Source organism: Trachinotus anak, unplaced genomic scaffold (assembly GCF_046630095.1).
Source record: "Trachinotus anak isolate AG129_WGS33_773 ecotype Australia unplaced genomic scaffold, CSIRO_AGI_Tana_v1 ptg000028l, whole genome shotgun sequence".
In the NCBI taxonomy this organism is placed as follows: Eukaryota; Metazoa; Chordata; class Actinopteri; order Carangiformes; family Carangidae; genus Trachinotus; species Trachinotus anak.
In genome coordinates, this window is record NW_027273879.1 from 10,912,001 (window position 1) to 10,927,679 (window position 15,679).

The 15,679-nt window shown below is 39.0% G+C and overlaps 1 protein-coding gene across 1 annotated transcript; it reads right to left on the minus strand.

Annotated features, from left to right (window-relative positions):
* Window positions 1-75: 75 nt before the first annotated feature.
* Window positions 76-6,534, minus strand: prlhr2b (prolactin releasing hormone receptor 2b). Its single transcript, XM_071466711.1, has 3 exons — window positions 6,446-6,534; window positions 3,443-3,923; window positions 76-2,699 (listed from the first exon to the last, which is right to left on the minus strand). The coding sequence occupies exons 2-3, from the start codon at window positions 3,889-3,891 to the stop codon at window positions 2,066-2,068; spliced, it is 1,083 nt and encodes a 360-aa protein (XP_071322812.1). The 5' UTR covers window positions 3,892-3,923; window positions 6,446-6,534; the 3' UTR covers window positions 76-2,065.
* Between the last annotated feature and the right edge of the window lie 9,145 nt (window positions 6,535-15,679).

Here is a 15,679-nt window from a genome sequence, read left to right on the forward strand (position 1 = left end):
TCTGACCAAATTGGTTGTAATTTTATTTCATTTCCTGTCGTCATGCAGCTACATTGATCTGAAACAGAGAGACAATTTGGTCGTTGTGTTTTTATTCACAATTTCCCACAGTGTGCAATAGCACAGGCTTTTCACGTCAAAGTAAACCTTTTTTTGAACTATCACAAACCAAGTACATAATTTACAAACAGTTTTGTGGTAATTTTAAGTACACCATACTATATAGGTACCCAAAGTTGTTCAGTCACTGAATGATGGGAAAAGAGCAAATATAAAGGTGAAGAAGCCAAAGATTTAATCAATTTTAGTCACAGTTACACTTCAGACTTGTTGACTTTATTGTGTTATTACATCTGTAAAGATAAATCTGTACTTGCCTGTAGGAAGGACACAAATATGCATACAAAGATGATGTGGGTATTCTGATAATAAATTATAAATAAGTCTCGAACATTTTGTACAGAATTTGAAGAAGCAATAGAAACAGAAGAAAGCAGAAAACACATAACCAACCACCACACTACAATGGTTTCATTTTTTTTTTTACAGCCATTATACAATGCCATCAGAAATAATTTGATAATTAATACAGCAAGGTGCATATTCATCAACTACTGGCTTTAATAAATTTGGAGCCCAAGGAAGCAAGTCCACAAATTTAATTTATTCCAAATGGGCTCCAAGCAAGAGCACTACACGAACATTAGATCTGACAACAGTGCCCTGGTGCAAACGATCACATCTGCAGTGACCATTACAAACACATTCTGATCTGATGGTTTCATTTGCTCTTCATATCCAATAAAGCTACTCATTGTTCATCATGCACAGCCCTTATCTAGTTTATATTTTAATATATTTGTCATCTTGAAAAGAAAGATGACACACTTAAGATTTCATCTCTTCTAAATCGCAAGGTCATTGTAAGCTTTTATCAGCCCATACAGGTTTGATGTGCAGTACAAAGTTTATACAATGTATTACATCCAATACTGGAAAGCAATTCAGATATTTCATTTACCTCTTGACAGTTTCTCTTACAGCTTGCATTATTTCATTAATTATCCAAAGACAGTGAAATTTATGGTGGACATTTATCTTAGCCTCTTGGCTCCTGCTCCAAGGGTTGGCCCAACTGGTGTTGGCCCCAGGATAGTCAGTCTGTCCATCTGTTCATCTAACCCTTTGTACCAGACAAAAATATCTTAACAACTGCTGGCCTGGGTGCCTTGAAGTTATGAGTGGAATTCATGGTTTCCAGAGGGTGACTCCAAAGACATCATGCACCTTTCTAGACCCTTTTATGATTCCTCCTCTGATTTTAGTGAACCCCTGGCCTGTCATCCAACACCACCGTCATGGGAAAGTTTTCTATAACCAACATGGTGGTCTATGGCAAAGTAACATAAAAAATGATTGTCTCTTTTGCATAAAATCTGCTGCGGATGTTTATGATCACCAGAGGATAAGTCATAATGGTACTAGTAGCCCACTGACCTTTCATGTACAGTAGTGACACCATGGCCACTTTTGCAGAAGAAATATCAAAATCCAAGTGGCAGATTGTCATGAAATTTACTGGACACGCTCATGATTCCCAGAGGAACCCTTACTAGGTTGGACTCTGCATGAGCTTCCCCTCCTAGTACCAACCTCAGGTCAAAATATCAACTTTTTACACAACGTCTAGATTGCAATGATATTTGGGGATTTTAATTTTCATTGCACACAGAGGATGAACAGTACTGACTGCATCCTCCTCCTCCTACCATCAGGGCTAAATTCAAGTCATTATAGTTCCCAAACTCTATTGGAGACAGTACCTTGAAACCTTGAAACTGATTGAACACCCTCACATATCCTAGAAAACGGATCTCTCCTCAAGAGCCATCGTTGGCCAATAGTTTATCTTTGTACACAACATAATAGTGATTGGATTGCCAAGAAAGATTTCTGTGGTCATTACTTATAGCCACAAGATGAACCCTATTAATTTGGGGCCACACCAAAGTTTTACATCAATCTTACACTAAAATAACAGCAAGGGATCCTCTTCAGCAGGCGATTACAGGACCACACTGGCAGCGCAGTGATTGGCAGGCACTCCAATGCGATGACGGCACTTAAACATCTTCCGTAACTCAGTGCGGAAGCGGTCGTGTAGCCATGCATAGAGGAAAGGGTTACAACAAGAAGAGCTCATGGCACACAGGTGGCACAGAAGTTGTATGAGTAAAAAGTAGCGCTTGTTAATGAGGTGAATGTCTATGTCTCGCAGCACATTGAATACATGAATAGGAAGCCAGCACACTGCAAAGGCAGACACCAAAAGGGCAACCAAACGAAAGATCTTTCTCTTCCGAGCTTGCTGAGCACCTGCCTGGTCTTGTGTCCTGTGGCCCGGAGCAACACAGTTCCTCAGTTTGACAGTGATGCAGAGGTAAGAGACAAAGACAGCTGACAATGGCAGGACATATGTGACCAGCAGAGTGCTGTATGCATAAGCACGTCTTTCTTTCTCTTGTCCCAACCAGAACTCCTCGCAGATGGTGAAGCCTTCCTCTTTGAACTCCACATGGTAGGTGTGGGTCACTGCCGGAGCTACCAGCCCACAGGACAGCAGCCAGATGCCAGTGAGGACAGAAGCACAGGTAGCCACAGATGTACGCTTCTTCAGAGGATGAACTGTTGCATAATATCTGCAATAAAAATTAAAAGGAAACAGGAGTACTTTATAATAAGGGCAAAAAAACATGCTAATTAATGCATGATTTATCATAATCTAATGTTTGAATTCATGTATAAATTAATTTCAAGTCGTCGCTATTAGCTTGTCTGATTACTTACTGTGTGAATGTTAAATTAGTTGATTAGCTCTAAGCTCTCTAAATCAGTTATTATACCATACACAAATGCAGCACAATGTGCTTTACAATAAGAAAGCTTTAAACTGTTACAAAGACAGAGCAGAAACTTTGACCTGAAATAATACACTATTATTGCTTTCTGTTCTTATACGTCAGTTAAGACAATGGCATTCTGTTCAGGGGATGATACACAGTTACACACAGCACGGGATTTGAACCACCTGTTTTAAGCATAAAAACCTCAAAGCTAGTGTAGAGATTAGAAGCAATATGAATGCACAGGTGGCATTTTTTTTTTAAATTACTGCAATACTGCCACCACTAACAGTAGGGTGCTTAGGATGATTAATTGAAATTGATTATCTAGAGAGGGAATTCACTTTATGTTATTTGGCCTCTTTAATCAAGTGGTCCCTTGAGATATAATTTGGCAACACAGTTATGTTAGACAAACCAGCACAGACACTAAACTGTGAGGAGGATTAAAATGAGGGACGAAACACAAACAAACTTTAAAGAGTTCAACACTGAGCTTCTGATCTGAAAATTCATGCAGTGCAGAGAGATCCACCCACCTGTCCACGGCAATAGCAGTGAGCGTGAAGACTGAAACATAGACTGTGACTGGTTGGATGAGGAACACCAGATAACACATTGAGCGGCCAAAAACCCAACCATGTGGGTTGAAGGCGTATGCGAGAGTAAAAGGGACGCAAGTCACACACATGAGCATGTCAGAGAAGGCCAGGTTTCCGATGAAGAAGTTGGTGACATTGTGCATCTTGCGGGTTCGACAGATGACGTAGAGGAGCAGGTAATTCCCAAAGACACCCACCACCACGACAAGCACATAACAAGGGATGATGAGGGGCTTGAATTTTTGCAGCAGGGCCACATCTGCAAACTGGGAGCTGTGATTGGTGGAGTTGCTCTGTACTGCCACCTCATAAATGTGTCCCTCTGTCTGGTCTCCTGACACAGACGGCTGTGTGCTTCCAGTCAGGCCACTGTGATTACTCTCCATGGCAGCAGACCTCAGGCTGTCAAGTACCTGAACTGTTCAAAATGCAATAAAACAGGTTCGCAGCTGTTACAGCAGAGCATGAACAGCTTTTCTGAAGGTCAAATGTATAAATTAGTGTATTCAATTCAAGGATGCATTCAACATTTAAATAACATTGTAATGAAAACGGGTCACGACATTTACTAAATAGAAGACCATTAATAATCATGCTTTTACCAGCACCAACACATTCTCGCAGTAGGAGGTAAAGAGCACGCTATTAAATGGTGTATAATTATGGAGGCATCTGAATGTGAGTGGCTAAGATGAGCGGCATATGTCATGCATAAATTGTACATGTGGAAAAAAATCTCAGGGTTGTGTCAGAATTCAGAGGTCAAACTGTGCTGTTTCAGTGTGATTACTGGCCACCTGACTGTGTTTAGCACTTTTCGGCACCGGTGGAACAATTCAACATCACCGAGTGGCTTCATTTTGATGCATTTTATTAAACAGTAAAAATATTATTGGTCATCATCACATTAGCACCTAGTAGAGAATGACCAAGATATTAGGAAAATTCAAGGAAAGATAAATGTAACAAAATATTCCCTTTGGTATGAGATTTCTAATAAATATTAAATCTCTGGCGCAAAGTGACTTCAAAGCATTAGGTTGATTTTCAACCCAGTCTGCTGATGCAATGTCTGGAATTATTACAATTAGGCAGCGTCACAGGAAGACGACTGATGTTTAAACCATGTTGTTTCAGCTTCCTTTGAGCTGAAGTCATGGGGATACTGTCCTGTGATTTCTGAGGTGCAATATTGCCTTTGTGCAATGACCAAGAATAAATAAAACCTTTTATCAAGTAAAGGGAATGTGAAACAAAAGATTTGCTGGTTATTGTTGGCAGGATGCTTCTTTTTCATTAAACCAAAATTCTATTGATTGTGTCATCGGTGATATATTTTAAAAATCAATAATTTAACTGAAATCGGATACACACAAGTACATAATGTTTTTATATATTAAAATGATATGGTGTGGATGAAATAACATAAACACCTTAGAACATACAACCACGTAAGTCAAAATCAGCTTTATGATGAGTTACAACAGGCGTAGCATGAAGTGTTTTTAAATGTCCTGTTAAGAGTCATTCAGTCAGCATCAGTGAGGGTCTATTTGTGTCCAGAGTTCCTCTTTGCTAATGTGCTTTTTCTAGTGTTTTGCACATCATTTCACCTCGCCACATTGCATAATTTTTACCTGCTGCATCACCAGTGTTGCTGTCAGGTTTTTGTTGCTGACACATACTGCTAATTAGAGTGACTTCATGTGACAGAGGGACCTTGGGATCTTTTCAATATGACATTTTATGCTACAGTTGATGCCAAGACTTATCACTGACAGCTAATTACAATATTCATGTACAGTGTGGAGGACAGATACTGTCCTCTACTTGCTAGCCATTACTGAACATTTTAATCATCCCAAAGTTGCAGTGCTTCAGACAAGTTCTCAAGATCAACCTCGACTGTATGAAGATTTTTTTGCCAGATTGATACATACAGTGCAGTAAGTACAAATCTCTGCAGTAAACTAGACGTGTATATGACTATAACTATCAAAGGAAGTAAATATGTATTATTTCCTGTATGCTTACATGTAGAGAATATTATCTTTTGATGCATAGTTATTGAAGGACTGCTGACTTTGTTAGACTGACCACTGCTACTCATCAGTGGAACTGCTCTAATGTAACTGTGGTTCAAAAGATCTTATCTGCAGGAATGAAATGTTCAGATATTCAGCTTCATAAGCAACATAAATGTTTCCATTTCAAACATGAAACTTTGACAGCTTTTCTTGAACATGGCCACACTGGGATATCAAACCAAGTGGTACAGCATGTTATGGACTTGGATGTAACAGAGCAGGGAAAAAAAGTGGTGAAATCAACATTCTTGTTCTTTTTAACCCTGTCTTATTCCTGTCGGGTAGAACTGTTCATGTTCACAGATTCTGTACCAATCGTTTGAAGACCAATTTTGAAGCTTTCTCCACACATTTATCTCCCACACTGTTATTTGCATAATCTGACTTTATTGAAGTCTAGAAATGGGCCTCTGGATTGTAATGTCAAGAAGTCTTGCATAACAGTGCCACATAATTCCTACCAATCTATACCTCAATACACATTTAATTATCTACTTTATTATCTATTTTTTAACTATATATGCATCTGGGGTATGAACATAAATCCTCCCATTACACAATTTGAGAACTAATACCACCTGAATTACAAGTAAATGGGAAATTGTGAAATTCACAATGACAAGTGAATGTTGTGCTCATTGGCATATGAACAAGGACAGTGTGAAAAGAAGATGTTTTAGAGAATTGTAATCCAGTTGTCACATGTCTGTTATATTGTATTAAATTCAGTTCTACATGATCTAGTTGTTTTGCTTTGTCTTGGAGAAAAAATGCCACTACTGCCTATGAGGCATGCAAACAATAAATCAATAAACATACAAAAAATACTGATAAGAATCAGCTAATAACTTACCTGTGTTGATGTTTCCTAATGTAAAGTGTGAGCGTATAAAGAGCGGACCTTCCTTATGCACTTCTCCACACTGAGTGAGCTGAAGCTGCTGCTGATTTAGGAAGAGAGAGAGAGAGAGAGAGAGACTGAGAAAAATAGAGAGAGAGAGACACACACACACAGACATACACACAGACAGAGAGAGAGAGAGAGAGAGAGAGGTGTCTGTGGAAATGACAGAAAGCCAATAAGATGGCAGAGACCCAAAAAGATGAATGTCTGGATTGGACTTGATGACATTTAATCTTGAACTGATCAGTTAGTGGTCAGTACAGATAGATCAAAGGACGAAGACAGTAACAGCAAATATTGATTGTTTGTTGATGCATCCACATGTGCATTTGCTAGTAGCCTTCTGATTTAACTCCATGTTACAGTGCTGTCAGCCCACTGATTTTAAGCTTTGGCATATGAAGAAGTAAAACAACACATTGTGAGTGATGATTTATCTTGTGTAGAGACACTTTTCTAGACAGATATAGACCCACAAACGAACGAGTGGAAAGTAGAAATTGTGACTTTTCATCATTTGTCCTTGAAGCTCAGTAAAAGATGGCAAGTTCGTGATGTACAGACATGCCAATCACAAGTCATTTTTAGTAGAGCTGAAGATTTGCACCCCGGATAATAACTTGAGGGTCTCTGTATCAAAAAACCTTGTTCCAAACAAGATATATTCTAACTGCAAATGATAAAGACAGTGTGTGAACCTTCTTGCTTTTAGAAAATAAGCTTTTTGAAGATGTCTCCATTTAGAGCGTCATGCCCTAAACTCCCACCCAGAAGAGTGCCTGCAGTAATTCCACCATCCACAAACCTCCCCTAGATAACAAAAAAAAAAGCTTTTAAAGTGCACTATAATTCACAGTTACATGTTCTTCAGTTGCAAATAGCGGAGTAAGGCTAAGACATTTAATTTCTTTTTCTGAAAATAATAACAAGATGACCTTTTCTTTATAGATGGATGATGAATGGTAGAAGTCAGGCTGCAGTTATGCCTCCGCTCTTCTTCCTTCTTCTTCCTATTAATTAGCATGGACTTAAAGTAAGCACTCCATATAACACTCGTCTGTCATTTCAGTCTTGCAGCATTTAGCACAAGCCGTAAATCTGCACAAGTGTCAGAAATAGTCACAGAGGAAAAAGATAAACCGATAAAAAAAAGAAGATAAAAATCCTAGACATAATGAGACCCATTTTGGCCGCTTTCAGATGTATGAATCTGGAGGACAGCACTTATTCAACCTTAACAGACAAAGTGCTTCACCCATTCACACTAGTCACACGTCTATGATGGCTGAGCTGCCATGCAAGGTGCCGGTCTGTTCACCAGTAGCGACTTGGTGTTCAGTGGCTTGCTCAGGAGCCTGATGAGCCGCAGCAGCCCTGTGACTGTGTGAAGATAAAAATTTCACTGTATGTAACCACATATGGTTTGGAAAATAGAGCAAATACTCTGTCTGCTCATATCGGGATAAAAAACATCCACATTTCATATACATTACATTCTGTATATACATTACGTGCACATTATAATGACAGTACCGTCATTTTTTGTATTGCCAAGGTTGCAAATCAGCAAGGCAATGGAAAGATAAAAAGAAAGAAAATCAATTTGCTCCTTAAGGCGCCAGAAGAAATCTATCCAGTCACATCATTTTCCCAAATTAAGAAGACAACATTTTAGGAAGCAACATGTTTATCCAACAGTGTGCAGCTTTCACCCAGACAACAGGAAGCAGATGTTATCTACAGGTATTACACACACACAAAAAAAAAAAGTAAAACTCCTCATTAAAAGGTGCTAAAATATGTTGCTGTGTTGTTGAAGCAAATATGTCCGCTGTGGAGTGATCAGTAGTCAAGGAGATGGCTGCCAGAGTCACACTGGGCTTCATGATTAATTTTCAAGTTTGTTTGAAAAAACTCATTTCATGCAATTAGCACACTTCAAGGTGCTTTCACAAATTAGAAATGTAAATTGCATAAACGTTGATGGTTGCACGTAATCATTTCAAATTTGACTTGAAATGAGTTTAATGTAGGAGTCCTTCTGATGCAAGCAGACAGGTAATTACATGTCATGGGAGAGTAAATACTAAAGCCCCGAAGTTCATTATTTTTTAAATTGAGTTTTAATGGCCTGTTGGCCAATGTTCTAACAGGGCCTCTTAAGTCAAAGTGTGCGAGTTGACATTTACACAATACATGGCTGACTTAGATAAGGCACAGTGTATTAAAGGCTCATAAGTTTAAACCGCTTGCTTTATTGGTGGGTAAAAAACATTTATTAATACAGTGTGGATCAGTAATAAGTCATTTAAAAAAAAAAACAGATTTTGGGTTACCACATTGTAAAATATGCCTTTGGCTGGTCTCTATCCCCATCCATGGCCCTTGCTTTGTCTTTATTATATGGAGCACATGACTATGGAAAGGAAGGGGTCACTTTCATGCTCATAGAGATAAACCCACTGAGAGTAATTGCCCGACTCTGCAGCGCATCAGAAACACAGCAAGTTTAAGGTCACTGTTTTGGTGGTCTGCACAGAAACTTAACTGTTATGCTTTGCTCTCATCACTCTCATACAAACCCACAGTGCACACCGGTATAGAATTATGTGATAAGAATCCTTTCCAATTATGTGGTTAGAAAACTGGTAATGAAATTGTTTTGAATTGAAAACGAATTTCATTCAATATTACATTTTATAATCAGAATTAGGGTGGCACGGTGGTTAGCCTCACAGCAAGAAGGTTCTGGGTTCAATCCACGGGCCTGGGGCCTTTCTGTGTGGAGTTTGCATGTTCTTCCCGTGTCTGTGTGGGTTCCCTCCAGGCACTCCGGCTTCCTCCCACAGTCCAAAGACATGCACATTCAATTGGTGACTCTAAATTGCCCATAGGAATGAATGTGAGTGTGTATGGTTGTTTGTCACTATATGTCAGCCCTGTGATAGACTGGCATCCTGTCCAGGATGTACCACGCCCTCGTCCAATGTCAGCTAGGATTGGCTTAAGTCACTTTCGAGCTGACAAGATCAGAATGAATAGGCAGCTTTTATGAATGAGGGCTCTTGTTATTCTGTCTGTCACTCTGAACCTGAAGTAATCCAAGCTGTAAGATCACAGATTAAGATTCTGTAGCATTAGAGGATTTATAACATTAGTATCATTTTGCTGACACTATTAAACATCACTGCGGCACAACCACGCCCAGAATTAAGCTTTCTGTGTACTGTATGCGCATCAGTGCCACTTTGCTACAGCTGATCTGTAACACTGAGTAAAAGGCATTACTAATGACACTCCTTTTAGCACCAGAGGAGGCTGTTTACACTTTACACCAAAGCAGCTTTATATAATGCTCTACAGAGAAAGCTTAGATGCCTCTGAAACGTCTCTTCAAGGTGGAGTCTTGATGGTCAAAGTGTTGCTCTGTTCGACATGAACAGGACAAAGATCTCTATGCTGTGTCTCCTGAGGGGTACAATCATTCCTTAATGAGACTCTCTCTTCACTACATGAAGACAAAACTCATTCTGCCCCGTGGAGTCTTTGTGATGTCCAATCTCTGCCTCAGACACTGATGTAAATAAGCACAGTGCATGGCTGCTGACTGCTGGACTCAAGAATACTGGTGTAGAGAAGGCAGGAATGATCCATCCGAGGGGATGGTATAATGTCCCTATCCTTTGCCCTCTCCCAACAGTCAGTTCCACCAAATTTCAAAGGAAAAATTCATTTCTAATTTGCCGCCAGAGGAATCTTACACATGAAGCTGAAAGCAGTTATATAATGTCTTCTGTGGCTATGAGGGGAGCAGTCTTAAGATTGAAAAAAATAACCCTGATTATGTCATCAATGTATCTCTGCTTGATCTTGAGGCTTGAGACTTGAGGTGATTATCAATATTTCTATATTAACATTGGTATCACATGATGACTTGTAAGGGAAAAGGGTTGCTCAGATGACAGTCCCACAGAGAATTATCCCCTCAGCTGCAGCGCACTTCAGCTTCTTTCAGATCATTGTTCTGGTTTGGTTCACTCACTCACCACTCTCATATCTTCTTTTAAACTGTAGCGGGCAGCTCTTTCCAGCAACAAAAGTTCACACTAGCTGCTCAGCATCTAACAGCAGTCAGACATAGTGAATATGAATATACTGTTGACAGCAATATCTCAGACTGTGGGCACAGATAACCAAACCTGTTTGCGTGGTAAGACACCAGTAGAGGTGAAACAACACTGTCGACTGAGTTGTTTCATAATCTTTCTCATGCATTTGGAATGAAGATAGAGGTATTCAGATCAGTAGGTAGTCTGTGTGTGTCATACTAATGGAGTCCACGTTTCCACTGTCAGGTATTGTCTTTGAATATCTGTCTGTCCCAGCAGTTGTCAGGGGATTTTGAACCAATCTTTCTCTTTCATTCTCTTGCTGTCTACAAATAGTTGGTATAATATTTGTATTCCAGTTTGTTGCACTTGCAGATACATGTGCAAATAGCAGCAGCTGAGCTTTGGATTTCATTGTATTCAACCTCACAACAACAGCTTTGGCCTCCCCATGTGACTGTTTTTTCCAGAGCCTTTTCCATATTAATGGAATTAATGGTGTCGTTCAGTCGTTTTTCTGACCGACTGCCAGTCAGTCAGCTAGTCAGTCTCTCTGGGGGCCAACCCATGCTTTATCCTTGGAATGGCTCACACAGTGGCTGCCTCTCTCTTAATCACCAGTCAAGTTCATGTTTTCATCTTTGTATTCCTCTGTGGAAAAGGAATTTTCTTATTTTCTATTTTCTGTGTTGGTTACGCCTATAGCCTCCAATATGACACAAATAAAATATGATTGACAGATTGAATGGATGATCCAATGTGCATTAAATACCGAGTACCTTTGAAGTTATGACAATTCAAAATGAGAATTGAAAGAAAGTTTATAGACTGCAACCATTATCTGTAGAAAAGCTGAGGTTAAAAGGAAATGATTATTAATCCACAAAGACGCTGACAGGAGCTCATTTACATAGAAATCCCCAGTTTCAAAGACAAGACCGTTTCAGCAGAACTGACTGTCAAAAGATTCAATACATCTTATCTCAGTGCATTTCAAAATCCCATCTGTCATCTCAGTTTTCTTTGCTCAGGGAACTCCGCTCTGGCTGCCCGTGTCACTGATCTGTTGCTGCAATGTGCAAATTTCTGCATGATCTCCCAGAGGTCAAACAGGTTACGCCTTTTGTTTGTTTGTGTAAATTATGAACTAAATTGTAGAAGCTACAGGCATATGCACATCCAATTTGGTCTTCAGACATATTTTTTATATTTACAGAAGATGCTTGTGTATCCAGACACACTGTATAATTAGTTTTCCTTCTATGGAGTTAAATGGAATATGGTATTAAAAAAGGCTTTCTGATTAGCCGACTTGAATGAATTATTTGTTTTTTATGTATTAATTATGTTTTTGTTTTTTTAGTTTTAATCCATAAAAACAATATCAATACTGAGGGCTGGTTATACATTACTTTAATCCCACTGTGGGACGTTTGATCAGATTAAAGTAGTAGATCAATATGGAGGAAGATGACACTGAATAATAATGAAGCACATGGGTTGGACCATATGTCAGATGATGTAATATCATCTATTTTTTTTTTTAAGATATAGTTTTTGGGGCATTTTGCCTTTATTGGACAGGACAGTAGAGAGTGACAGCAAAGGGGCAGAGAGAGGGGGAATGACCTGCAGGAAAGGGTTGGGCTGGTCAGGAGTCAAACCGGCGACTTGCCTGCTAAGAGCATCTGCGCTCACGTGGTACGGGCACCACATCTGATATTAAACACACCCTGCAGTGGGATCCCCACTCTAAAACTACAGCTACAAAGCATACCTGAATCTTTCCCCCAACCCGTTATTCAATTGAGTTGATGTTCTCCTAAACTAAGCACATACAGGTGCAAATGCCCTTTAACTTTACAATTACACTTAAGTTCATGTCATTTAATTTTATTTTAATGAAATTTTTTTGGCAGATTTATCTGGGTGCTCTGATGGCCACTTCCAGAAAAGTCTAATCAGTTTTCTTTTGAAAAACTTGTGTTTACAACACAAAATGCAACATTTTATTTGCCATGTTGTTCTAAATGTCAAGTCAGAGTGTGATGTTTGCTTGTTTATATGACTTGGACATCAATTATACATTTCCTTCGGCTTGCCCTTCAGCTAGATGTTTACACCTTGAACGTGAAATGACAGGAACACTGAGGCTGACCTCTCCTGATAGAAAGAAACATGCTCACTTGACTCCACATGTTTTGATACTGCTGATCATCCTCTGCCTGTTCTTGGTACATTGGCTTTGCCTCACCTGCTGTCTGTTGCGAAGGTTAACGTTTGCTTTTCAAAGACTTTCAGTTTCCATGCTTGCTCTCCCTGCATTGAACAGCAGTCAGTGCTTTACTGCAAAAAGCAGTCGTTTACCAGAGTAAGAATTTTGATCAAAGTATGAAACAGTTTTTGTGGGAGAAAAGACTTGAATCTTTTCATGTTCATTTCTTAAAATCAAAGTAAATTCTGCCCATGACTGTTGCAGAGGCCTGTGCTGACTGAAGGCCTTACCTGTCTCCCTCCACCACATCGTCTTGTGAACTCTCCACTGCAGACTTCTCCTGACTCTTACCCTCTTTGTCTGTCTTCCACATGCTCTGCCCCCCCCCCCCCCCACCCTCCCAGCACAATGCCTTGATGGATGGGTTTCATCCTGTAGATCCTGCCACATATTTTGCCTCCTGAATTTAGTCTTTGTGTTCATGCTCCAGACAGCAACGCAGCAACCCCAGATTGTCCTCAGATGGTAGCAGTCCCACTGTGAGCTAAACGTGGAGGAGTTTGTGTTTTTGCTTTGTATGAGCAATTAAAATGAGACAGTCTGTTCCTTCTCTGCTTGACCTTGTAATGAAACGTTTCTGTTTTGTTAGAAGCAAAGATAATGGGGCAATTTTTCTTTAAGAAAAAAACTTGACAGTTACTTTGGTTTTTGTAAAAACGTATCAAAAGAGAAATAAAGCTTTAGCTGTGCCAGAAGGTAGATTTCGTGTCTGGTCTTTGTGCTAAGCTAAGCTAACCATCTTCTGATTGTAACTTCATAGTGAACAAACACATCCAAGTGTGGTGTTGATCTTACATCAGTCTCTCTACATAATAATGTTCTCACACTATCTTGAGTTGAATGCAGTTAAATAAAATGTTGACAGGAGTAAATGAGTAAATGATGGCTTATCCAAAGTAAAAACTGATTTTACTGGATGATAATTCAACATTCTTGTTTATTCTCTCTCCATAACAACAGACGAGCTCTCGTGTCAAAATATCTTGGTCAAGTGTTCTCAAATATGTTTAATATATTATAAAAAACACTGCATAACATCTTAAATATCTTAACATAAAAACATCAAACCTATACTGGCACTTCTGTCCCACAGGGATGAGCGATTTTAGTTTTCAAATGGTTCTACTTCATTTTTTCATATTTCCAACTCCAAATAACACTGAAACTACAACAGCATTTTACTTGAAGTTGCCTTCCTTTGACTTTGAAAGTAAAATAGCTTTTGTCTTTACGCATTCTTTGTTTTCATGATTTTATCAGTCTCCTTTTATGTCTCAGCTTATTTCACGTAAACACCTAAATATGTCATTAGCCTGAAGGTTGAGCGTACAGCATGCATTAGGACAGAAAGCATTCGTGTTATTGTTTTCATTCATCTATTTAGGATTCATAAAGCTGTGAGAATGGATGTGAACATACTGTGTGACCTTGTGTTGAGTACATTCTTTGCCTTATACTGTGCTGCAGATTGCAAACCTCAGTTGTTTTTAATTAAAAGTGAGCGTGCAGACATAAAATGAGACACTCTGGCTGTTCAATCTTAGCATCAAGAATAGTTGATAGAGAAAGTGATTTACCTCGGGGCGGTCCCAGGTCAGATTCATCAATGTGATTTATGTCAGTCCTATTGAAATGTGCTTTTTAAATGTTTTTTTTTTTTTAAAGTGATGAATTACATCATGTTTTACAGCGCACAATGAAAAAACAAATCCTCTTTGTGTGTAATAAATGGACCTCAAACCATCAATTCAAATAAATGCAGGTACTTGTAAAAACATTTATACTGATCACAATAAAAGAGGCAACTATGTAGAAATGTTTGAAACCATTTCATTTGAATGACACACTAATACTTTTATTAGTTATATACTATTCCAATGTTAAATATTTGAAACTATTTGTACACTAGCGACTACAGCTGGTGCAAATCGGGTTAAACAGACGAAAATCTTGCACAAAACAAATATGCGAGGCCTTGATCAAATTGTCAGTTGCCTTGAAAACTTCTGAACACTCAACTGAGAAAGACGTAAATGGTTGCAGTCATTTCGCTGCCTAATGCAATAAATAATCAATTTGATGAGGGTTTAGAGATGTTATTTCTTCTTCATGTTTACACCACAGACAGTTAAGAGACTAAGGGATGAGTGTTTTACTGTAAAGCCAGAATTTGTTCTTTATTAGAGTCTGTATACAACACATGCCAGGTTCCATAGAGAGGAGTCAGGCTTATGTTGTCCAAGGACAGCGGAAGATCTTTCTATTTGGACAAATGAGTCATATTTTGTAGCTTAATGAAAAACATGACATTGAGCGCTGTCCTATTCACAAACGCATTCATCTCTTGCCCTGCTGGATTCCCAGCTGCTACAGACTAATTTTATGGGGAGTTATTTTGGTTCCACCTAGTGGTCACCTTGACTATTACCACTGCACATTATGTCCCAGGCTTATCGCTCTGTGATGGAGCTGTAAGTTTGTACCAGCTATGAGACATCCTCCTTAAATTGATTAGAGCCCACTTTACTGCCTCTCAAAATAAGGCTAGCATTCTGTTAATGTAATTGAGTCAAATGACACAGGGCTGACTCAACAAATAAGGAATTGCAACTAATTAAGCAAATGGACTTCACTGCCTGGACAGTGATGAAAATGTTGTGCTGTAACAAGAGGGAGCTGGAGGCCAATAACATTCATATTTTATGTTTTTAAAGACATGGGGGATATATATCTTTCTCTCTTACGAATACCATAAATTAGTCCTCAACACATAATCAATAACAAAAACACAGACATGTG